General features: G+C 29.6%; 2 protein-coding genes across 9 annotated transcripts; one reads left to right on the top strand and one right to left on the bottom strand.

Annotated features, from left to right (window-relative positions):
* Window positions 1-773: 773 nt before the first annotated feature.
* On the top strand, window positions 774-16,226 carry LOC130669050 (disks large homolog 5). Of its 6 annotated transcripts, XM_057471718.1 has the most exons (12): window positions 774-929; window positions 1,607-1,749; window positions 2,672-2,689; window positions 3,334-3,481; window positions 3,923-4,271; window positions 4,350-4,769; window positions 5,467-7,266; window positions 7,348-8,473; window positions 8,769-9,941; window positions 10,021-10,250; window positions 10,454-10,673; window positions 11,928-16,226. In XM_057471718.1, exons 2-12 carry the CDS (start codon window positions 1,707-1,709, stop codon window positions 12,032-12,034), a joined length of 5,634 nt encoding a protein of 1,877 aa, XP_057327701.1. In that variant the 5' UTR covers window positions 774-929; window positions 1,607-1,706; the 3' UTR covers window positions 12,035-16,226. The 6 variants fall into 6 exon arrangements, with proteins under 6 accessions (XP_057327701.1, XP_057327703.1, XP_057327698.1 ...); XM_057471720.1 differs by having other exon boundaries at window positions 5,467-7,666; XM_057471715.1 differs by having other exon boundaries at window positions 5,467-8,473.
* Window positions 16,227-19,379: 3,153 nt separating this feature from the next.
* On the bottom strand, window positions 19,380-23,579 carry LOC130668056 (prion-like-(Q/N-rich) domain-bearing protein 25). Of its 3 annotated transcripts, XM_057470053.1 has the most exons (7): window positions 22,304-22,733; window positions 21,985-22,233; window positions 21,295-21,543; window positions 20,941-21,192; window positions 20,618-20,866; window positions 20,251-20,502; window positions 19,380-20,166 (listed from the first exon to the last, which is right to left on the bottom strand). In XM_057470053.1, exons 4-7 carry the CDS (start codon window positions 21,182-21,184, stop codon window positions 19,904-19,906), a joined length of 1,008 nt encoding a protein of 335 aa, XP_057326036.1. In that variant the 5' UTR covers window positions 21,185-21,192; window positions 21,295-21,543; window positions 21,985-22,233; window positions 22,304-22,733; the 3' UTR covers window positions 19,380-19,903. The 3 variants fall into 3 exon arrangements, with proteins under 3 accessions (XP_057326036.1, XP_057326038.1, XP_057326035.1); XM_057470055.1 differs by lacking the exon at window positions 22,304-22,733 and adding an exon at window positions 23,464-23,579 and having other exon boundaries at window positions 20,941-21,543; XM_057470052.1 differs by having other exon boundaries at window positions 20,941-21,543.
* Window positions 23,580-26,100: the final 2,521 nt, after the last annotated feature.

Below are 26,100 nucleotides of genomic sequence, written 5' to 3'. Positions count from 1 at the left end.
CGCATGTAATCAGAGATAACCAAGATTGCTTTTGAATTAATTTTATGTAGTAATTTTGTGTCTAACGGTCATGATGACTTATGATCTTGAATTTTAATAAATAATTTTGGTGATGTGAAAATATTCGTTTGATTATCAACATTTTATGTTTGTCAATTATCTGTCACGATACTGTTTGATGTTTGTGTTTTTACTTTAACTAAATAAGTTTTTAAATTAAAATTATCTGCCATCAACACTCAACTTATAAATACTCTTTATTTGGTAGGTCTTTTTTACAAGTACAAAAAAAATTTGTATAGATAATCAACTAAATCAAACTTGCCTAAAAAAATCGATTGTACTTGTCGCTCATTAAAGTTTCTCGTATTTTTTTTTTAGGCATTAGTGTCATTATGAGTAATTTTAAAATATTTACATATGTGTAGAAGAAGTAATCGTTGATGAATTAATCCTCGAATGATGAAAATCTTCCGAAGAAGTTGATCTTCTTCTTGTTGTCGGAAATTAAAAAAATCGCTGTTATCCTTGATTAAGAATTTTGAAATGATTCAAAACAATTTGAATTGACTAATAAATAGATATGCACTTAGCACGGATTAAATCATTTTTCTTAATTACAAGATGATAATTAATTTATAAATAATTAAAAATTTTTAATTTGAGTTTTCGTTAGGTGCAGCCCAGCCTTAATTTATTATTAATAATTTTATTTTTAAAATTAAATTTTCATTATATTTGTTAATTTTTTTGAGTTTAGCAATTAAATTTAAAGATGGATCACGATGAGGTATTTGAGTTTGGCGCTGAAAATAAGCGCCACATGAAAAGATACCTTTAAGCTCTGAGTATACTGCGTACTGGATACTGGTTCTGGATGGTATGTTGCTGATGAAAATGGCTAATTGTCAGGGCAGTTGGTGCAGCAGGTGAGTCAAGATGTTAATGTTTTTCGGATTAAAGTAATAACTAATAAAGCATAACTTAATAATAAAATGGTGATTAGTGTCGCGATGACATTTCATTTAAACAAAATTTCTAATATATTTATTAACTTATTTTTTTCAAGTGTAATAAGCTGACGATTAAGTTATTTCTTTATAAAAAACATTTGTAAAAAAAATGATTAAATATCATGTATATTAAAAATTATGTTGTTCTGACTGGATAAATTATCACAAAGTGACAGTTGTTAAATAATTTAAGTTATCAATTGTATTAAATCGATGATTTTTGGTAATTTATCTGGACACATCATCATTTAAACTACAGAAACAGAGGAATGATTTACAAAAAACCGTTCGGAAAACATAAGCTTTTTGATTTGAGTTGTAAAATACCAGCAATTCCAAAAAAATACTTAAATTCTAGAGATCACCTGTAATTTTTATACGGATTTTTTTGACATAAAATATTTCAAATCTATAAAATTGAATCAACATTTAGTTTGCCAGTAAATGAATAATTATAATATTATGTTTTTGTTTAATTTAAATTTAAATTTAAAAAATGTCATCGTGAAAATCACCTTTTTAAATCGGTCTATTATGACAAAGGGTTCATTCTAGTGTGAAAACTACATGATTGTGCGTTGGTCAATTTGCAGGATAAGAAATTTAGTGTACAAATCGCTTAACAAATTCCCATGGTAAAAATATTAAAGCCCAAATACAAAGGGGCAACGTGAAGTAACGGGGACCGAAGTTATGGCTTCTGGTACATCATCCCTGGATAGTGCTGGAAGTAGCGGTAAATTTTTATTTAATATATTTATATTATTTTTACTTTCATTGTTGCTTTCTTTTATTTTATAACAAATTATTAATTGTCCATGTAATTTATGATCAGAAAAAAAAACAAGTGCTTCGATGTGTAACTGAAAGTTTCTTTTCTGAGTGAAAGCTAGATATTTTTAAGATTTATATTTATTTCTTTCGGTAACTAGTTGTATGTTTATCAAACTACTTGATAATATATGGGGCATTTCGTGCTAATTCGGACAGTTTTCAAAAATTTTTATTTTTTATTTCTGAATTTTTCCTGGTCGTTAAGTCGTTTACTTTTGTTGTCATTGTTTATGAACAGATTTAACGACTAATTATTAATTTTAAACACCTGCTTACCGTGAAAATTTTTAAAAACTACTTGAAAGAATTAGAAAAATAACAAAAAGTAACTAAAATTGCCATTCGTTATAATTAATAGAGAAAAAAAAATTTTTCAAATTTTAAAAAATCGAAAAAAAATAGTCATCTGGTCTCACGATCATATCAGGCTTAAATGTTGTGGGAAAGATTGTAGTTTGTTAAGAAAATCAAAATATCCATCAACTTTGGAAAAAAAGATTTAAAACTTTAAAATCACAGAAAAATATTTTTAAAAACTTGTTTGTATTTTTTTCTAAAAATTTGGACCGATTTGGACTATTATGTTATGAGCTAAAAATAAAAAAAAAGCGATTTTTGAACGGATGCTAAAAAATATAAAAAAATACGAATTTTTTAAACTGTTCGATTTGGCCCATATATAAAAATAAATGTTTAATATTTTTTTTTTTTGTTCAAATTGTTTTAAATTTAATTATTTTGCAATAGATTATTGGTTTTATACGGATTAAAATAGTTTGGGTAAATTGTTTTACTGTCGAGTAAATATATTTTCCTTTTTTCAGATGGGGTCTTTAATATGGGTAAGATTTAACATCTGCCTGATTAAATCTAAATACTAGTATTTTTAATTATTTATTTATCACTCAGTATTTTTATATTCTAAAACACTATTAGTTTTTTTTTATCTATGCAATATATAGTCGTTTTTTTTTTCACCTAGTACTTGAGTACTTGAGAGATAAAGTGAATTAAAATGAAAAATTGTAAATTCTGTAATATTTAAATATTTTTTTCTGTTTTATTGTTCAACATTAGTGTATATTGTTGTAAGAAGATAAAATTGTTTTCAATTTACTTCTATATATTTTAATAAAGAATATTTTTATAAAAATTAAAATTATTTGCATTTAAAAACATTTTTTTTATGCTGTGACTTTTCTCCAATCGCATAAACTTTATTTAAGTAAACATTTTAATTATTGAATTTTTAATTTATTAGTAAGTTAAAGTACAACATGCATTACATTTATTCTTAAACAATAGTATTGTGTCATTAATTTATTTTATTTACGTTAAAAAATTTTCATAAACAATATAAAATATTTATTGTCATAGAATTTGTTAGTTTATTTCATCTCTAAAGGACTTAAATTCAATAGCTTATATTTTGTTATTATATATCTTATTCCCATTTTTTTGGACTCTTGTTTTGCACGAATTTCAGAACGGGACAGTGGAGGCTATGGCAGTGTTGGAAGTCCAGTAGGAGGTCCTGAATGTCGTAGTGATTACGACGGATTACAGGCACAATGTGATCAAGCCATGCACGAACTCCAGTTCCTTAGACACAAGCACTCAGATACAGTTAGACGGTTTGTTTGTTTATTTTTCTTTTTTTTTTTTCTTTTCAATTTTTCTTATTTATTGTTTTAAAACCAACCAATACATAATAATTATTATCACTGTAATCAGTGATATCTTTTTTTGTTAGACAAGTTTTTTTTTTTATTCGTATAGTGTATTGATTAGTTCTTTTGACCTGTTTCTTGTATTTTTTTTTTTTTTTTTTATAATCCTACAATAAACGTTAATCTTGAGTTTATGTGTTACCGCTTAACTATGTCACGTTATTTGCAAACTTAACAGTACACTCATGGGGCTCTTGATACCCTATAGTATTGATTTTAAAAATAAAAATAGTATAGCAGTCAAATGAAGGCTCGTCGCAGCGTAGAATTGTTTTATAATTATAATCTATTTTTATAACAAGGTCGATTACCGTTTATCACATCGTTAATAATTTTATTTATTAGGAATGAGCATACTATGAAGGAATTGGAATATTATCGAGGACAACATATTGCAGCAATGAATCAGCTGGAAGCAGCCTCACAAGAAACTTCAGCCCTTCGGGGTAAATATAGTGATCTGATCAATGATAAACAACGACTTGATCGTGAAGTCCAGGCACTACAGAAAGAAGTTACAGAATTGAGGTGCCAAAATCAAGAATGTCTTGTTGTAGATTCTGGAAACAGTGATGCCATTAATCAGCATTATGTATCTTTATTAAGAAAGTATGAAGCTTTAAAAGATGATTATGAGTCTTTAAGAAAACGACATGAAGATCTTTTATCCGCACATTCATCTCTCAAAAATAAGGTTAAATTTAAAACATCTTAACTTTTTATTATTTTATATTAATCGTTTAAATAAGATAATTTTATTTTTCTTCCCCAGTTGGAATTAGCAGAAAAAGAAGCAGCGAGGTGGAAAAAAGATCATGATGATGTAATTCAAGAACGCAATAATGCATTTAGAGAAAGAAATGGATTGAAACAACAATGTACTGCGGCAATCAGACAGTGGGATATTGCATTACGTGAAAGAAATGAGTACCGCGAAGCCTTGGCAAAACTTCAACAGCAACATGAAGAAGCTGTGAAAGAAGTAAACCAAGGCATGATTCTTCGTACTAAAGTTAGTAAAGATATAAAACGATTAACAGAAGAGAGAAATGCAACTTTACAAGAGTATCGACTGATAATGGGCGAACGGGATACTGTTCACAAAGAAATGGAAAAGCTTGGAGATGATTTGACAAAAGCTTATGAAAAAATTGCCAAGTTAGAAAATCAAAATAAGCAGCATGTTGATGAGGTAATTGTATTTTTTTTTTTTTCATCTATTGTCGGTTTAAGAATTACTGTTCAGAATTTAATTTTACATATTAGCAAATAATGATGAGAAAAATATCCAATTTAATTTTTAAAGAACTACAAAAAAAACCAGTAAAGTTTGGATTTTCATAGATTTAAACATTGAATCTTATGATATATTACAAGTTTATTTAAATTTATCGGTTCTCTGTAACTCTTGAAAAATTTAATTGGATCATTATTTACTAATAAAGTAAAGGATCCATTACCCGCTCATCGGAGTAAAATTAAACCACTCAGTATAAATTGATAAATGAAATGAAAAAATAATTTTTTTCTTTCTAGTTTTGAATTTTAGATAGAAATTTTAATTTAAAGAATAATCTTTTAAAATAAAGTCATTGAATAGACCCATAGTCGCTCACTAGAACTTGTGATGTTGATGGCCTCATACTCGCTTAAAGACAATATCAATTTTAATCATCAGAAGTTTATTCATTTGGAAAATAATTTATCAATCATCATTTTTTTTTAAATTATAAAAATGCAGTAGTCAGTGAGCGACTAATGCTACTGATCAGATTTAAAGTTTTTACCTTATATTGGATTTTGTTAAATTTTGAACAGTAATTTTAAAACAGACCGTAATTCCTCAAATTTATTCTCGACGAATAAATTATATAATAATATTTTTCTAGAAAAAAACACTTTCATATCAAATTGAGACTCTAAGAAGAGAGATATCATCGGCTCTGCACGATCGTGACGAAACTCTTAAAGAATGTAACGAGTTAAGACTTAAGTTTGGTGATTATTCTGAAGGTTCAAGTAGAAATTACAAAAATCGATTGGAGCTTCATTCTTATAATCGTGAACGAGACAATTCAAATAAAGAAATTGAGAGAGAAACAATTACGCGAGACTATGCCAAACGTGAAAAAGAACAAATGGATAATTTAGATCAGGCTAATTTAGAATTAGATAAATTAAGAAAATCAGTGGATACTTTACAAACAGAATTGGAAGAGGCATTACAAGAAGCTGAGGTATCAAAACGAAGACGTGATTGGGCATTCAGTGAAAGAGATAAAATAGTATTAGAACGCGAGAGTATGCGAACTCTTTGTGAAACATTGAGAGCAGAAAGAGATCGAGCTGTTTCTGAGCTTGCTGGTGCTCTTCGTGACTCGGACGATATAAAAAAACAGCGAAATGAAGCATCAAGAGAACTCAAAGATCTTAAAGAAAAAATAGAAAGCGGGGATCACTCGTTACGATCAACTCAATATCACGATGATAACGACATGATTGAGTGGGACATTATTACTATTCCCCTTGACTTTGGTAGAGTTTGTCAAGACAATGACAGAGATTTAGGTTTTGTTCTCGCTGGTGGTCGAGATGATCCTCACTATCCCAATGATACGGGTGTTTACGTCGCTCAAGTAACTAAAGGAAGTGTTGTAGATGGAAAATTAAAAGTTGATGATTGTATTATTCGTGTTAATAACGTTGATTGTTCGACTGGATCAACGAGAATGATTTTAGAGAATTTACGAGATTTTACAGTCGGATCAAAAGTTACATTAACAGTTAGAAGAAGAAGATCTACTCGTCGATCATTAAGAACAATTCAATTACCAATTGGTCCTGTCCCTCATGGCATAGCTTTGGAACTTGGAATTTATATTGCTAAAATTTCTCCAGGCAGTTTGGCTGCTAAAGATGGAAATTTAGCTGTTGGAGACAGAGTTTTAAATATTAACAGTAAACCAATGGAGGGTGTAACTTCAACTCACGAGGCTATGTCTATTTTAAATGACACGACAGTTGACGTATTGACTATTACAACCTTGAAAGGAATAGCCTTGTCATCAATATTAAGTACCGAGACAATAGATACAAGTTTTGGTTCTGATAAACAAAAAATGGTTAATAATTGTTCACAAACAGAACAAGAGAGAATGATGCTAAAGGCAACCTCAGATGATTATGAAAGACGTTATATTGCATCTAATTTTGGTGATAGAAGTATTTATAAAGTTTCAAAATCAGTAAGTAGTGAAAAATCTAGTGGAATAAGTAATGCTTGGGGTAATTTTCGTGAAAAAATTGATATTGTTACTGGTAGAAGACACAGTAAAGACAGAGATGATAAGAAAAAGCGTCATAGAAATTCAAGTCCAAATACTTTTGAACAAGAGCAGGATGCGATCGCTGAATTAGATTCTGTTATCGAGAGTCATTATAAGAAAACAAATAACGGTGTATTTAAAAGAAGCAAACGACGAGGAACTGAAAAAATAGAGAAGAATGGAGGCACATGGCCAAAAGCACGTGGTGGACCTTTGATCCAAAATGGTACGGGGACGATTCTTCAACCCAGAAAAACAAAAGAACGACTTCCATTAAGTGTACTTTTAAATCAGCCGCCAAAATATGAGAGCTTCAATTACAATCGTATATCTAATCCTGTTCCGTTGTCGACATTTCCAAACGTAAGCAATCGTCATACAGTTTATAAAGCCGTAGAATATCCAATTCCGAACTTCAGTAAATCTGGTCAACTGTTTGGACAGAAATCCTTTTCTCCTGCGGTCCAGTTCAAGGATATATCGCTGGACAACAAGAAGCCTTTGACGGAGTTCGAGACAACAGAGAGTCGGCTCAGCTCGTCGCATGCACCTTCTGAGACAAGTATAGATTTTTCAGTAAAATCCACAGGTCGAGAGCCGGATTATGGTCATGCAAAGCGACGCACACAAAAGCCATATACTTCTTCCGGTAGTCATGAAAACCAACCAGATGGACTTCAACACAACCGCGTTCACTCTCAACTGTACCCTCTGGTGACTACCTCTGGATCATCGTCAAGTGTGCCAAGACAGCAACTCGCTGGTAATTTCTCGTTTCCCCCATATGCTCACTCACATCCACACCCACACCAGCAGAATTCTTTGCCGTCTCGTTACCCCTCACCGCCGTCCTTGCCTTCCTCCCAATCTGGAGAGTTCATTGGACTCCCGGATGCCCGATCTTTTTGTTTCGAGCCACCTTATAGTCCTGGACAACCAGGATTTGGTCATTTGCACACTCCCTCTGTAGACTTGCACTATCACAAATCTCGAGGTCATCCTGCAGGCATTACCTATGAATTATCAACGTATACTCATGGTTATGAAGGAGGAACTTTTCCGAGGAAAAAAGAAAATCAGAGATTTAGGATACCATCAAATCCTAGCGTAACGTCGAAAAGTAGCGTTGGAAAATTATCTACGGGTAGTATTGAAAGAACATCCGAAAGAGGCAGTCCTATGCCGACATTTCATGTCGAGGTTTTGAGTCCTGGTATCGGTGGAGGTAACAATGGAGGAGGAACAGTACGAGGAAGTTCAAATATTAAACGGGCTAGTATGCCTGATTATTACACTCAGCCACGGCCAGCACCGGGAGAATTGCGGCGGGTCCATATTGATAAGTCTGTTGAGCCTCTTGGAATTCAGATTTCGTGTTTAGACAGTGGGGGTGTATTTGTTTCTACTGTTAGTGAACATAGTCTAGCTTCACAAGTTGGACTACAAATTGGAGATCAACTTCTTGAGGTTTGCGGTATCAATATGAGGAGCGCTACTTATGAATTAGCTGCACATGTACTCAGACAGTGTGGTAATTCTATTACTATGCTGGTCCAGTATAGTCCAGATAGTGAGTATCTTAAAGTTTTTGTCGAAGGAAGGAAATTTTTTCAAAGTATTCCTTGCTTTTTAAGCACCAGTTTTACATTATTTCCATTCATTAACACAATTTCTAATTTTTTATATCAATTTATATTTCTTTTCTTTTTTTTTCTTTACCAATTGTCCGATTGTGCAGGAATCGATAAAAATTATATTCACGTATTTCTTATAACAAAAATAAAATTCAAAGAGTGAATGATAAATTTATATCGATTCTGAAATTATTTATTATAATAAAATAAAAATAATTTTTGTATAATTAGAATACAATGAGCTCGAAGGTTCAGGTTCTTCAAGTTCTTCGGAAGCAGGTGGAGAAGAAGGTGCCAGTCGCAGTGGATCACCAACTCCTTGCAATAGTCCAGAGGCACCGCGTAAATCAGCTCTAGAAACTCACGAATCAAAAGAAATTGAACGTGACAAATTAAATACTTTGATGCCACCATCACGAGACCGGGAAGTTAGAAGTTCAGCTTCAATGGAAGTTCGTGGTACTCAAGAACGTGAACGTGAAATTCGACAATCAGCATCTTTAGACATAAATATAAGAAAACCAGAGTTGCGTAATTCAGCGACAATTGATTCTTTACGTAGCGCTGGCAATACTTTAACTCGAGCTCAAATAAATCAAGCAGTAACAACATTGCAACGACAAAATGCAACAGTACGAAGTCCAACGCAAGAAGAACAAAATCGAAAAAGTCCACCTACTATTGAACCTCGTTATTTATTTATAGAAACACGTAAATGTTCAAATCTTGGAATTTCATTAGTTGGTGGTAATGGTGTTGGTATCTTTGTTCATTCAGTTCAACCAGGTTGTCTCGCTGAAGATGCTGGACTAAGAACAGGCGATAGAATTCTAGAATACAATGGTGTTGATTTACGACAGGCAACTGCGGAACAAGCAGCTCTTGAATTGGCACGTCCAGCTGATAAAGTCACTCTTGTTGCTCAGTACATGCCGGAAAGGTATAACGAAGTTAAAGACAAACCCGGAGATAGTTTTTATGTCAAGGCAATGTTTGATCGGGTAGGCGAAGTGGGTGACAGTTTACAGCTACGATTTAATAAAGATGATATTCTATATGTAGATAACACAATGTTTAATGGAACTCCGGGGCACTGGAGAGCTTGGCTTGTCGATAAGTCTGGTAGAAGACAGCAGTGTGGAATTATACCTAGTAAATTTAAAATCGAAGAAGAATTATTATTGAGACGATCGCTTGGTGATTTAGAAACCGATACCGGAAGGCGGGGTACTACAAGTGCAAGAAGAAGCTTTTTTAGACGAAAGAAACATCATAGATCCTCAAGTAGAGATAGTAAAGAGCTCTCCCAGCTTACTGGAGTTAATCTTGGATGGTACAGTGACAGTGGAACTTTGAATGAAGAAAATTTACCTGCTAGTTATCAACGTGTTGAGAGATTAGATTGTAATATCACACTTGGAATATTTATTTATTTTATTTTTTCGATTTATTAATTACTATAATAAATTTATTTACATTTTAGATCCAACCTTGAGACCTGTATTGATTATTGGCCCATTAAATGAATGCGTGACGACAAAATTACTTCAAGAATTTCCTGGAGAATTTATTCGATGCATACCAGAAGCGATGCATTGCTCTCAAGCTACACTTGAACAGGGATTACGAGATTCTCATTATGTAGATTACAGAAAAAAAGGAAGTTATTTTGAGTGTACAACTGTAGAGGCTGTAAAAGAAATATGTGTCAAGGTCAGTAAAAAAAAATATACTGTTTTTTTTTTTATATTTACTCTGGTTAAAAACTTCAATTGAATCCGATTGAAAGTCAATCGGAAAAAAAATGATTATTTTCCAATTGAATCTGATGAAGTTTAAATCAGATTTAATCGGAGTTTTTAATCAGGGTATTGCACGAAAAATTTAATAATAAATTATGTTATTTTCCCGTACAGAATTCACACTGTATTCTCGATATATCTATCGCCTCATTAGAACGTCTCCATAGGCATCAAATTTATCCAATAGTTTTGTTAATAAAATTCAAAAGTACAAAACAAATAAAAGAAGTGAAAGATTCGAGATATCCTAGTGATAAAGTAAGCGCCAAAGCAGCAAAGGAAATGCATGAGCATGCTCTTAAATTAGAGGCTGAATATCGTCATTATATTTCTGGTAAGACTTAAAAAAATTTTATATTTTATTATCGTACGAGGGTATAATTCTTTCCTGCCGACCGAAAAATTTATTTTTCTTTCATAGCATAAAAGTTTTAAGAAATTCGTAAAATTTAAAAAGTTATAAAAATTGTAAGCCAAGTGCGACTCTGTAAATTTGTGGCTTGGTAACATCTTCGAACGCAATTTTTTTCCCAACTGTTTTTTTCATGCTGGTCCAGATAGAATATAAATAATAAATTAAACAATTTTAATAAATATCCCGGGTCTAAAAAATAACGTTACTTTTTTGACTTAAATTCAATTTAAAAAAAGCCATTCGTCATTCGAAATGAAAATAGATTTCTTATTATTTATTTATTTTCAAGATTTAAGATAAGATCAAATTGAAAAGAAGTTTTTTTTATTTCCCATAAGAATAACACAGGAAAAAAAAATTTTTTTTCTTCTGATTTTTGTAACTAATGAACCATAAATTGCACTGTAATGTCCATCAAATATTTTTGTAGAGAATTGAACGCTCTACAAAAAAAGTCTCTTATCATTTTTTGATAAATCCATCTGTTCGAAAGTTATTGGAGCTGGAAGCCAAATTTACAGTAAATGTCGAGATCTTTTTACTTTTCCAGCAAAACTATCAGACATCAAAAAATGCCATAGCACTAATGTCAAGTTTTTGAAATCGATTAGACGACTATTATTTTTATGAGCTTAGCATTAAAATGAAAATAACAAGGAAACAATGCGGATTTTGAATGAACTTTATTGAAAATAATTTGTAGGGAATAAAATTGTCTACAAAAAAGGTACTATGACATTTTTTGATAAGTCTGATAGTTTTGCTGGAAAAGTAAAAAGATCTCGAAATTAACTGTAGATTTGACATCAATAAAGATATACGAAAATTAAAGTTATTAATCAGTTGATCTACTCAATAATACATCTGAAAAATTTGTCAGTGCAAAAGGATTATCCTCTTGAGGGGCGGGAGTACTAACCGAATTTTCGGATTTTAGATTTCTAATTACGTTTTAAATATTTATGGGACTCGAATGATGAAAACCTTTCGAAAACGTTCGTCTTATGCATTTTTCCGGAAGCTCAAAAAATCGCTTTAATGATAATTAATAAATAAATTAATAGAAATCTAAATTTCGATAATTTGTTGAGTATGGCCCAGCCTTAATGACAGTAATTAGTAATAATATTTATAGGAAAAAAAATTAATTTAGTATATTTATTAATATTACAGCTATTATTCCTGCTGGTGTAAATATAGCGTATATATGTACGCAAGTGAAAGCCGCTGTCGATGAAGAGCAAAGTAAAGCACTTTGGGTACCTCGTGGGCAAACCTGACATCAAAGGGGGCCCCACAAACCACAGTGGAAGTCAATCTAAATCCACCGGGGGCCCCCATGTCTGGCACATATCATGCAAGAGAAACATTTCATTTTATTTTTACTGCGTCAACTTACTCGATGTTATTGTTTCTCATATTATTTATTCACGGTTTCCTATCAGTTGTGATGCTAATTTTACCAGAGTTTTATTACTTAATGTTATTAAATTTATTTTTCTGATTTTATCTTACCATGTTCTGTAAATTTTTTTTATCAAGTCCCACATATTGATATTTTTGTTGGAAATAATTTTGATAGAATGAAACTTAAGATAGTATTGAAATGACTGCCAGTTGTATTCAATAATTGTTTTTTTTTTAATATATATATATATTGAATTGGAAGATAGATAACGTATAGAAAAGGTGAGATAATTATCCATGGAACCGTTGAAAAATAATAGTCTAAGGCCCGGGCTTGAGTTAATTTTTTTTCTCATTGGTGGATTTTAAAAAAGACTTTTATTATTATTATTTTTATTAATATTATTATTATTGTTATTAATATTATTGTAATAGATATAATTAATGGAATTGATATATAAACTCGCGTATATTATTCGTGAAATTAAATAAGAGAATTGTAAATATCTTAGCTTTTTTTATAAATATACTTTTTGAAAACTGTCTTAAGTTTAAAATTTAAGAATTATTGTTATAAATTTAAATGCAAATGAATTCTACAAATTAAGAAAAAAAAAAAATACAAACATGGGATCAACGTAAACAGGGTTTTTCCTCAAGTTATTATTGAATTATAATTAAATAAGATGTATGTCGTATGCAATAATTCATTACACGCATTAAAAACGACTGCAAATTAAATACATTTCAGTTAAACTGACTCTCTATTGTCATTTATATTTATTGTTACATTTTAAACAATAAGAGTCATCCATGTTTTCAATTACATTTCGTCATATCATCTATTTTAAAGGAAAAAAAATAAATTTTTTTTTTTTAAATATTAAAAGGCAACAAAATTTTGCTAATCAGTTATTAAAATTATTTCGTTATCGTATAAGGAATGATAATATGGAAAAAAAACTTTTTTAGTTTTTTAATAGGAGACAATATTTAAATATAGGTTAAATAATTAAGACCAAAAATTAAAGGAATACTTATACGATTATACAGTGATTTAAAAGTATTAATTTAATTGTTAGATATGGATACAAAACATATTGACAGTATTTTGATGATTACAAGTTAAATTACAACAAAAGAATAAAACGTGATAATAAATGTATTCGTTACAAAATTTTTTAATTATTTAGGTGTAATAATTAAACTAACAATATCATTTTAAAACGAGATTGAATTTAAAATAAAATAATGTTTCTAACTAACACAGGAAATAAAGTGATACCGATATTATTCTTAATCACATGTACTGTGATACATATTAAACGTTTTTACATTATACACTGTAAAAAATTCCGAGTCTGCGGTGTCGTGTGAATGATTTGGTGTGAAAATTTTCAACACCGCCGATCTTCAAACGATTACACCACAACTTATGTTACTAAAATAGTTAATTAATCAGCTTAGAACCATAAAATACATTATTCCATACATCAATGGCAAAAGTTTATAATATATTATTAGTTTATAATTAATTTAGATTTGATTAATGAATACGATGTTACTTGAAATGAGTAATTTTTTAAATTGAAAATATTTGACATTATATTTTTTAATCGGTTCAGTTATTAATTGTACTTTTTAAAAATCATCAGTAAGAAAGTTAGTTGATCATTTTTAAAGTTAAAGTTAAATTAATTAATTTAAATATTAAAAACAGTTATTAGGTCATTTTTAACTACTGATCATGTGATCGGACAATATATGAGCTTTGAGCTTATAACAATGAACGGCGTAGAAGATAACACTCACACCGTGTTAATAATAAACCGTTTGATGTTTCACACCGTCAATTCACACCGAGGACACCACACGGAGAAATTATTTTTGTTTTAAATACTGTGGTGTCGTTGTAAAGCCGCTCTATGTTGGCCATCTGACGGAAATTTAACTAAACATCGAAAAATTACAAGGACCATAGTAAAATTTCTAATGGTTATTGTAACTTGTGATGTAATCATTGTAAATTTTACTATGGCCATAGTAATTTTTCCATGTTTAGTTAAATTTCCGTCAGGTGGCCAACATAGACCGGTTTTACTATGACCTCGCGCGAAAAAATAGTATATATCCGGCTTATATCTTTAGTATTGTCGTATGTATGCTATTTTGCCGGTATATATTTCCGGATATACATTGTTTCGTATGTGTCCCATAGTATTTCAAGCAAGAATAATTTCTTTATGTATGGTGTTATAGTAAAACCGGTCTATGTTGGCCACCTGGCGAAAATTTAAATAAACATGCAAAAATTTCTATGACCGTAGTAAAATTTCCAATAGTTACAGTAATTTGTAATATAGGATAGAAGTACCGTTTGTGACCACTGCTCCATTTTTGGCCATTTAATACTTTATTTTAATTAATGAAAAAGTATAAAAGAACCCTGATTAAACAACTGAATTCGACCGAATTAAAAATTTTAATTCTGTTATATTCTGTCGAATTCTGCAAAACAGAATTCAACTGAATTGAAAATTTGAATTTGAATTAAACAGAATAAAACCGATTAAAAAATTTCAAATTCGTTTTAATTCAGTTTAATTCGGATTCAGAACCAGAAATTAGAGAATTATTTTTTAATTAATGAGAATTAAACCGAATAGAATTATTTAAATTCGTTTTAATTTGGACAAATTCTGGTTTTCCTGCCGAATTAGACAGAATTCATTTTTAAGTTAGGTACCGAATTAACAGAATTTATCTGAATTAAATAGAATTAAAAATTTAATTCTGTTTAATTCGATCGAATTCAGTTGTTTAATCAGGGAAGTTACTATTTTGACAGTGAGATAAAAGTATCTTCTTACACACTTGAAAAAGTTAATCATGTCACTGCGAATTTCACAAATTATTTTATTTTAATTTTTCAAGTGTCCAAAACTAGCACTAAAGTGACCAAAGACGGCACCTCTATCCTAATCGTTGTTAATTTTACTATGGCCATAGTAATTTTTCCATGTGTTTATTAAAATTTCCGTTAGGTGGCCAACATGGTCCGGCTTAACTATGAGACCATAGCAAAAATTTTTTACAGTGTATTGTCGGATAAGTTTAATCCATTGAAACTACTTGACATATTAACTTGATATATTTATTAACTAATTATAAACTGAAATGCAATAATTATCATTATCACTGCTTGTAATTTTTGGCAATATGATGGTATATGAGTCATAACAAGTCATAAATACCTATAAATATAAATCTATATATTTATACATGTATATTTAAATAAGCACTTTGGATATTACATTTAGGCACTGTTAAATAATACTGTTGTTTAAATGTTATTTTCTTAAAAATATTATCAACTAGATAAAAATAAATATCTTTTTATCTCGTTCGATTGAATCTAATACATAATACAGTTTTGAGATTAATTACATCTACTTATAAATTTTTAACAATTTTACAATGTGACAATCGTCAAGTTATTTATTAAATTAAATACTTATAACTCTTAATATTGTTATTAATCTGTTATGCACTTTTTATCTGAACAAGTGTGATTTTTTATTTTATTTACATATCAACAGTTAAATTAACTAATGACAATCGCACATGATTTTTAAATAAAAATAAATTAATGACACGGTTTTTACTATATCGCAATTATGGTTTCTTTAACTGAATCAAACTAAAAATTGTGTATTTTTATGGAAAAAAGTTATCAAATAATTCGTCCAAAAAAAAAGTAATTCTTGATATAATGATGTACGGATATTAAATTATATTTCACAGACTCTTCCAATTACAAATCTGCTTTACACGCTGTCACAAAAACGTGTATTTTAAAATTATAAAAGGCGGAGCATAAGTATAATTTTTTGTTATTGTGATCCAGCATCTGTACCAAGTGTTTTACCGGTAGATCTGGGTCAGACCTGTGTCGTTAATTGGAATAGTTCCCCTAATCGTATAGGGGACTAACCAGCTGTAGATTTTTATAACGTATTTAGATTACGAATTACGGTTGACACTCAAAAAAGAGTTTTTTTTTTTTTCATTCTATGATGCTTACAAAATTTATAATAATAAGAGAGTAATCAAATGTTTAATTGCAAAATGTCAATCGCTCACAATTGTCTTATAATTTTTTCTATAAATATCTAATGACCGTTTGTAATAAAATGTTTCATTAAATTTTTTCACAAAAAATGAAAAAAAATTATTGAAACTTTTATCTGTGGAGGCAAAACTTTCCTGTGATTAAACGTATAATAATCCTATAAAGTGTTAAGAAATTTAAAAAAATAATATGAGTATTTTTAAAGATAAAGTTGGTGCTTCAATTGAAGTAAATAATATTATATTGTTAATAATACATAAAAAATTTTGATAAATTGAAAATGATATGTAGTAATAAAAAACCTAATTTCAAGTCAGTTTATTTTTTATTACTATTTTTATTATCAGTTATTTTTATGACGACCTTGATAATTAGTGTTAAAAAAATAATCAGTTTAAGTATTGTGGTGTTAATAAGCTCTTCAAACTTTATTATTATTTTTTCATCTATAGTTTCAAAAATTTTTCTAGACGGTTTGTAACTTTCAATTATCTTATGATAATTTTAATATTTTTTCACCATATCTGTGCCGAACGTTTAAATTCCTGCCCTGCTTAGAGGGAAGAAACTCGTTCTCTTTTTTAATAAGAAAACAAATGACAAAAATTAGCACATACTCCATTCTTCATACAAACAGGGGGGAAAATTTTAACTTTCAGATACAGATCTGGTGAAAAATCGTATACACACCGCGGAAAGCAGATAATTATACACGCGGTTGGAATCCCTGATTAAAAAAGTGAATTGAAAAGTATTGAAAATTATCTCAATTCTTTTCAATCCCTCGGCGGTTTTGGAAAGTATTGAATGGAAATGAAATTTCGATCGTTTGAATACTTTTCAATTCCAAAGTGGAATTCGAAGGTATTGAAAAGAATTCAATCTTTCATCATTTCAATACCTTCCAATATGGAATTATTTAGGTATTGAGAAGGATTCGGAAAGATTCAAAAATTTCAATTCATTTCAATCTTTTTCAATCCCACACTTGATCGAAATATCGGATTATTTAGGTATTGAGAAGGATTCGGAAAGATTCAAAAATTTCAATTCATTTCAATCTTTTTCAATCCCACTCATGACCCGAAATGTGAAATTATTTAGGTATTGAGAAGGATTCAGAAAGATTCAAAAATTTCAATTCATTTCAATCTTTTTCAATCCCACACTTGATCGAAATATCAGATTATTTAGGTATTGAGAAGGATTCGGAAAGATTCAAAAATTTCAATCTTTTTCAATCCCACACATGACCCGAAATGTGAAATTATTTAGGTATTGAGAAGGATTCAGAAAGATTCAAAAATTTCAATTCATTTCAATCTTTTTCAATCCCACACTTGATCGAAATATCAGATTATTTAGGTATTGAGAAGGATTCGGAAAGATTCAAAAATTTCAATTCATTTCAATCTTTTTCAATCCCACTCATGACCCGAAATGTGAAATTATTTAGGTATTGAGAAGGATTCAGAAAGATTCAAAAATTTCAATTCATTTCAATCTTTTTTAATCCCACACTTGATCCGAAATGTCGGATTATTTAGGTATTGAGAAGGATTCAGAAAGATTAAAAATATCAATTCATTTGAATCTTTTTTAATTCCTCGGAAGTTCTGAAATTCTTTTATTATTTTGGGATTGAAAAGTATTCATTTTATGTCAAAATGAATACCTTAGGGTATAGAAAGAATTCGAAAGGATTCATTTCTCATCGTTTTCAATACTTTTCAATTCACTTTTTTAATCAGGGATGCCTTATTTTTCTCCCTGAGTGTGTAGTTTGCTAATTAATATTTTTCATATCACCTGCAGTGAAATTGGGAGTTTCAGCGTCTCGGTTGCTAATCGAAACAAATCAATTTTAGACCAAAGCGATTTAGCGGGCAGCCAATGGCCAATTTCTTCCCTAGGAAGAATTAGTTGTTGACTTGATCGCATTTGTTTACTGTAATCCTCTAAATATTTAAATCATCATATTTATGTCATTCTTATGACTGATAAGTGTTTGGAAAAATAAAAAAATTGTTAAATGAATATAAAGCCATTATTTTCATTATTAAATTAGAAAAAGTTGCATATTATAAACACAGTATTGTTTTTTTCTGCGCTATCGGTCAGAAATTAACCTGTTCCTTCCGGCCCCATACATTATAACTCCCAGTACCAACGTAGGTAATGTGAAAAATATAGTGCGTGGCACGGGGGATAAAACAGGATTTCAAACATAGGATAATGTCAGCTCCCGCCTACGGCTCGGGCAGCCAAATTCATCCTTATCTGAAATCGTTTGGTTTCATCTCTTGCCACATATTATACTAGTATAATGAGGTAATTCTACTCTTTCACAGCTTTACACATTTTCAAAGTTTTAAAATGTCAATAACCATAATACCCAAAAATACACTCATTCCGTTTGTTCAATTTGACGGTGGATTGATGAAAATCAGGTTGATTGTGGCAAAATTAAAGTTGATACCTAAACCATGTATCTTTACAAGCTGGAAAATTATAGTAAATTAATCTTTGGTTTCGTCAAATTCACTATACACTGTAAGAAAAACGGATTTAAAATGAACTCACTCGGGCGTTTTCGGGTTTTACTCCCTTCCTTTAGTCTACGATGCGTATGTATAGCACTCACTGAGTTAGTTAGTTACTATTCATTATTAGTTACTATTCAGATCAGTGATAGCACTTCTTGAGCAAATCTAATCCAGGCCATGCCTGATTATTTTCGAAAAAATTTTGGAAAATTATTTGGATGTAACATAACATAAAGTTTTTCTGTAAGTCTTGCACAAAACTTGCTATTTAAAAAATTTTACCACTACCTTGAGTAAGAATCACAGTCCACAAATACATTGATTCCATAAAGAACACAAATAATAGTTTTTTTATTTATTAATTCTAAACTCATCAATAAATTAACAACAAAGATTTTAAATATAACGTATTATAAATTTTATTATATCAGTGATTAACTACAATTAGTATACATGATAACTTAAAATAATTTCTAGAAAACTTGTTTTAAGAGATTCTTAAATATCTTTTACTAATGATAATTTAAATAGTAACGTAAATTTATCAAAATTGAATTAATACCTTATTCATTATAAGTGATTAAATATTTCAACTTCACACTGTAAAGATATAGACAAGAATTTCATTAAAAGACATGATTATATATATTTCATAACATTTAGTTTCATTCAAAGTAACATTCAGATAAACTGTCAAAAATCTTTAATGTGAAAATGGTCTCCGACCTTTGTAAGATATTTTATGGTTCGAAGCTGATAAATTAACAATTCGATTAAGATGTATTTTGGCTTGATATGATATTAATTCAAATTTAAAACTTAGAATAGAAATTGGTATAAAAGCATTTTTTATTATTATTTTGCCGAAATGATAACTTTTTTTTTAATTTGTGTCTATCAATGTAACATCTAAACCGTTGGTGGTGTGATCGTTCTAATTTTCAAAGCTAAAAATTTAAAACTGTGCGTCGTCGAACTCTCACACCGTCAATGTTGACAATTTTCACACCAAATCATTCTTACTACACCGTGAACTCGGAATTTTTTACAGTGTATGATTTTAACTAATTATAATTACCTGGAATACATAAATTATTAGATATAGCTATGAAATTGCGTTGGCATTCACATCGGAAATCATTACAAAATGAATTTTCAACTACGCATTGATGATCTATCCAACAATAACCCTTCAAAAGCGGCGAACATGTTGATTTGCTTACCAAAACATTATTTTTTTTACAAATACATCTTTTATCAACGGAACATTTATTATGCCATGGATCACCACAATCTGAAACGTCGTCACACTGATACAAGATACCAGCTGAAACAATGACCATTTTATCAATTCAATAAATGCAGTAAGTCTCTAAAAATCTATTCTTAATTGTATTCAACCATAACTTACATGGGACACACTGACTGTCCGATACAGATCGAAAGTTATCTTTACATTGACATTTATTTTTAATACAGATAGAAGAATTAAAACGACACTCTTCGTCATTCAAGCAATATTCATATAATGGTGATACACATTCAAATTCATTCAATGCATAACTATTCTGACGACAAATGCATCGATTATTTTTGGAACACACGGCGTTTTTTATTGATATTTCACAATTATAATGCGCCTCACAAGTTGTACCAAGTGCAACTATTTTTAAAATACAATTAAATACCATTAGGCTTCGACAAAGTTAAAAGACAAATTGAAAATGTTATTTTCTCAATACAAATACTGTGTTAATAATTAAAAAAGTTATATTTACTACGATCACATTGATACACAGATTTAGTAGCAAATTTCTCTGAACATTGGCATTTCTTATTGATACAAACTGTATTATAAGAAATACATTCTTCATCTGAATCACAATATTCACCTATAAGTGCAATACATTTTTCGTCACCAAGTAACACATAATTAGATTTACAAACGCATTTTTTATCTTCAGAACATTCTGCATATTTAATGCCTATACAATGATCGTCGTTATAACATGATATTCTTAAATATCCTGTAATCAATTGTAATACTTATCAATTGCTTAACAATGGAGAAATTTGTTCAGAATAACAACGGCCATTATACCTGTTTTTGCTATGCATCTATTATTGAATCTCCGTATATAATCAAGGTTGCATTGACACCGATTATTAATACAAATTGAATTGGCGGGTGCACATTGTTGATTGTTTTTACAATATTCACCTAATAATGGTGCACAAGTCGTTCCATTCAGCATATCATAGTTGTCTTTACAAACACAGGTATGATTTAAACATTTTGAATTATTTATGTTTTTACAATCGTCATCGATCTTACAGTTCATCATTAACTGATCTAAATTATTGAGCACACAGAATTTATAAATAATAGTCAATTGAAAGCTGAAATATTGAATTATATGATGTTGACGTCTTCTTTATATACATATAAGCTTACGTTGTTGACATCTATCATTAGATTGTGATGAAAAACGATCATCACATACACATTTATTATGGATACAAATAGAATTGAGAGGAGCACATAATTTGTTTGTTGAACAATAATCGCCAAGTAGTGGTGCGCATGCCGTAGAATTATACTCTGCATAATTTGATATGCATTCACATCTTCCATCTTCGGAGCATATACTACTCACTATTTGTTCACAATCAAAATGATATTTACAAGATACTCCGAGTTGAGCTGTAAGGTAATCAAAAAAACTAATAATTATTTTTTACATTCGTGATGTATTTTATATTTGTTTGTATAACTAGTAGCAATTTTTAATCAAGGAAGTTTTTTTTTTGCATCAGAAATTTATATGATTGTAAAGTCTTCAGTTAACGAAATTTTCTAAGCAAATCAACTGATTCAGATAGTTCATTCAGTAATCAGAAGGTAAGCTTTAGACTGCATCTAATTCATTTGGAGCTCAATTTGTCACTAGTTCCATTCACTGAGTTATTAAGGAATTAATAATGAAAGAAAATTATTCTAAAAAAATAACTTTTTAAGAACTAAACAGCTGTCATTGGAATATAATTAGGTTTGTTTTAATAAACCCTTTTTCTCACCAGAAAATCTAACTACTATATTTTGCTAGCCCATAGAGTTGGTAACTTGGCGTATGTTTAAACTTACGTAATACACAGAAGTGATTAGATTGTCTTAAAAAATTTTTTCTACATTGACATTTATTGTTGATGCAAGTTGAATTGACAGCTAAACAATCTTTGTCTTCAGAACAAAATCCATCAAGTTCTGGTCTGCAGATTATATTATTAATTTGAATGTAGTTTTTATCACACACACATTTTTTATCCGATGAACATATTGAATATTGTACTCGATCGCAATCATTGTTCTCTTTGCAAGGTTTATTCAAGTAAGCTGTGATGAATGAAAAAAAGTATGTATATTAGGGTGTTTCATTTTTAGTCGAAATTTTTTTTTGCCCTACCTGAACAATTGATAATTTATAGAAAAAAAAATATTCTCGCTTCAAAAAAAATTCTAAGTTGAATAGGGGCTTAGCGCATCGAAAAATTCGATTTCCTATTTAAATAACATAGGAAAATTTTATTTTTTGGTTTTAAGTTGATTTTTTGGTGTTAAAAAAATTTTTTTGAAAAAACAAGTTTAGAGCTTTGGTAAGGTATAAAATTTGCTACGAAAAAGTTTATAAGAGCCAAGTGTGTACGACCAATAATACTTAAGTTACAGAGCTTGGAAGATTGACCTTAATAATAATTTGTGTGAAATCGCCTTAAATTCAGAATTTAATCGTTTAACAAACAAATTTAAATAAAAATTTTTTAGGATTACAGTAAAATTAAAATTTTAAGTGTATAAGATAAATTTTTAATCTAGTTTGTTAGAAATGATAAGGTTCTTAAATTTTTAATTCCTAAAATTGTTCACTTAAATACAATATTACACTGTAAAACATTCGCGGAGTGAATGCGGATTAAATCCGGAGTGAATGCGGAGTGAATGAATTTTTAATTATTCACTCCGCCGGGGAGTTTTCGCGGACTAGATAATTTTTTATTAATTTAATCTCTCCGGAGTGAAATTCACTCCGGGGCGAAGTTTTGTAAATGTTATTAATACAAAATAACTCCACTCAATAAAATCGAAGTAAAAATTCGCGTATTACATAATTGATCAGCTGATACGCACACACATATTTAGACACACACGCGCACTCGCACACACACGCACACACACGCACGCACACATTTGCACACACACACACACACACACACACACACACACACACACACACACACACACACACACACACACACACACACACACACACACACACACACACATACACACACACGCGCGCACACATTGTTTAGCAGTTTAATATAGATTAATATTAGTTTTTTTAAGTATTAAAACTCCGGAACTCCGAGTGGCGGAGTGAATTCTGATTTAATTTCAATCCGAATTCACTCCGGATACACTCCGGATTTTTTACAGTGTAACTATAAATTTTAATAAAAATATCTCTATAATTACTATTAAATATTTTAAACAAACTAATAAACATAAATTGTTTTTAATTATAACCTTTCACATAACAGACATTAGTTAAATCTGGAAACTTACCAAAATTATTTGCGCCATAGGTTTTGAATATTTTTTAATTTATTAAATTTTTCACGTATCACTTTCAAAAAATTACTCTAATTTTGTTTTATACTACTTCTGGCACTGTACGATTTCTGATTATTTTTCGCGTTAATCGTATAATATAGAGTAACCTCCGCGAACTTCGATATTTATATTTAAGATTGTATTTAAATGAATAATTTTAGAAATTACAAATTTAAAAACTATAATTTTTAACAAACAAAATAAAAAATTTAAGTTATCCACTTAAAGTTGTGATTTTACTGTTATCCTAAGAAAATTTTATTTAAATTTGTTGCGAAGGACGAATAAATTCTGAATTTTAGGCGATTTTATGTCAATTAATTGTTATGATCAACCTTTCAAGCTCTGTAACTTGAATATTATTAGTCGTACACACTTGTCTCTTTTTTGTAGCAAATTTTATGCTCTACAAAAGCTTTATACTCTTTTTGAAAAAAAAAAAAAAATTTTAACACTAAAAAATCAAGTTGAAACCAGAAAAAAAAAATTTTCCCATGTTATTTAGATGGGAAATCGGATTTTTCGATGCACTAAGACCCTAATTAACTTAGGATTTTTTTTTTTATATAAATTATCAGATTTTCAGATAGGACAGACAAAAAAAATATCGCCTAAAAATGAAATACCCTACTATATATACAATTATCTTATTTATTTTGTCATTAAAAGTATTCTGCTGTATCGATGGCTTTACTTACAACGAACACATTTAAAATTTTCATACCAAAACCAAGGTTTACATTGGCATACATTATCAATGCAAATAGAATTATCTAATGTACATGAGTTATTATTCAAGCAGGAGTGATTAATCCGTGGCGCACATTCGATTTGATTTTTTTCAAAATGATTCTGGTCACAAATGCACCCTTCGGTTTCAGAACATATTGAATATGCTAATAAATGGCTACATTCTTCATTGTTTTTACAAGGCATGTTTGAATTAGCTAAAATTTTATTTTAAACTTACAATTATTATATTATTTTATTATTTCTTAAACCAATTATATTGACCTTGTATGCATTGGTTATTAGATTGAGGTACATATGTCGGCATACATTGACATGTATTATCAACACAGATAGAATTATGAGGTAAACAATCATCTGTTGTCCAACAAAATCCACCTATAAGTGGTGCACAATACCTTGAATTTACGGCAGAAGTATTTGATGGGCAGCTACAAATTTTATGCTCCGTACATTTTGCAAACCTAACTTGTTTACAATTTTCATCGGTCTCACAGTGTGAACCTAGTGTATCTTTGATAGAGTAAATAGCTATTATTATTACTGAACTCAGCATAAGTATGATTTTTGCTTTGAATAACTATAATGCACGACGTGCATCGCGCACGATTTTTTTTGCCTTAGGCAGCTATTGTAATTCTATTTTGAAAAACATTCAATTGATTAAAAAACAATTCACTATCTAGATTTGTTTGGTGATGAATTTAGCTGACGCAAAGCTCTTTGTTCGTCCTTCAATACTTTTTAATAATTATTCTTAGTAACAAAGCCGAACATTTGAAATCCGAAAAATATAGTTATAAAATTAATTGCATATTTTAGAATAAAAAATAGAAATCCTGATTATTGAAAATTTTTTCATTGTCTGGAATGATCATCATCAACCTATTTGTTGAAATGCTCTTAGCTAATGGTTAGTATCGGATCATATAGGGGAAGGGGGGGAGTACTTAAGGAAATACTAAGTTTTCGAGGACTCAAATACTCTATATCTTTTTGTTTTTAATGAATTCAAAGAGTAAACAAACAAAAGTTTCAGTTGCCGTTGAAACAAACAAATTTCTGCATATTCAATAAAATTGATTAAATTAATTTTTTTTGTAAGTAATTTAAATAAAAAAAAATTGCATTTTACACAATTATTGGATGCAAAGGAAGAAAAAAAAAATTTTATTGGTTTCTATTATAAAACAAAAGCTATTAACATTTTTCGACTGACATTCGATTTCTGAAAAAGTTTAACAAAAAATATTCAAAATAATGCTTAATTAGATTTACACAAGTGATTTAGGAATGTTTAAAAAACATTTAAAAAATGAAATTTTTTTTTATAAAATTTTGGAGGTGCCCCGTTTTGCGTACCCTACCCCCTTTTGCCCCCCTTTTCCTACCCAATTATTCAAATTGATTCCATTGTCTTTTTTACAATATGTTATAGTTAAATTAAAAAATACTCACTATATATACATTGGTTGTTAGATCGCCGAAAATAGTTATCTTTGCATTTACATTCATTATTAATACAAACAGCATCGGTCGTCGCACATAATTCACTTTTCCAACAAAATCCACCCAATATCGGTGCGCAGGTTGTTTGATTTAGTTCAATGTTATTTACTCTGCAAATACACTTTTTTTCTGTTGAACATTTCGAATGCCGTATTCTGCCACAATCTTCATCCATTTCACAAAATTTTCCTAATGTTACTAAAATACAACAATATGATTGGCAATGCTTTTTAAAATAAATATATTATATACATGTGAATATAAATTATTACTTCTATCAGTCTTTTCGATGCATTTAAATACATTTTCGGAATTAATTTGTTTGCAAAC

This window comes from Microplitis mediator, chromosome 5 (assembly GCF_029852145.1).
Source record: "Microplitis mediator isolate UGA2020A chromosome 5, iyMicMedi2.1, whole genome shotgun sequence".
In the NCBI taxonomy this organism is placed as follows: domain Eukaryota; kingdom Metazoa; phylum Arthropoda; class Insecta; order Hymenoptera; family Braconidae; genus Microplitis; species Microplitis mediator.
The sequence above is the reverse complement of the archived record's forward strand: the minus strand, read 5'-3'. Positions and strand labels throughout refer to the sequence as shown.

Excerpts from the sequence above, each read along its gene's own strand:
- LOC130668056 (XM_057470055.1), bottom strand. The coding sequence starts at position 21,184 with ATGATGAACTGTAAGATCGATGACGATTGTAAAAACATAAATAATTCA. Across the intron at positions 20,867-20,940 it reads TAGATGCATAGCAAAAACAG|GATATTTAAGAATATCATGT; the intron begins GTATAATGGCCG and ends AATTGATTACAG. Across the intron at positions 20,167-20,250 it reads GGACAGTCAGTGTGTCCCAT|CTGGTATCTTGTATCAGTGT; the intron begins GTAAGTTATGGT and ends TCATTGTTTCAG.
- LOC130669050 (XM_057471715.1), top strand. The coding sequence starts at position 1,707 with ATGGCTTCTGGTACATCATCCCTGGATAGTGCTGGAAGTAGCG. Across the intron at positions 3,482-3,922 it reads CACTCAGATACAGTTAGACG|GAATGAGCATACTATGAAGG; the intron begins GTTTGTTTGTTT and ends TTTATTTATTAG. Across the intron at positions 10,251-10,453 it reads TAAAAGAAATATGTGTCAAG|AATTCACACTGTATTCTCGA; the intron begins GTCAGTAAAAAA and ends TTTCCCGTACAG.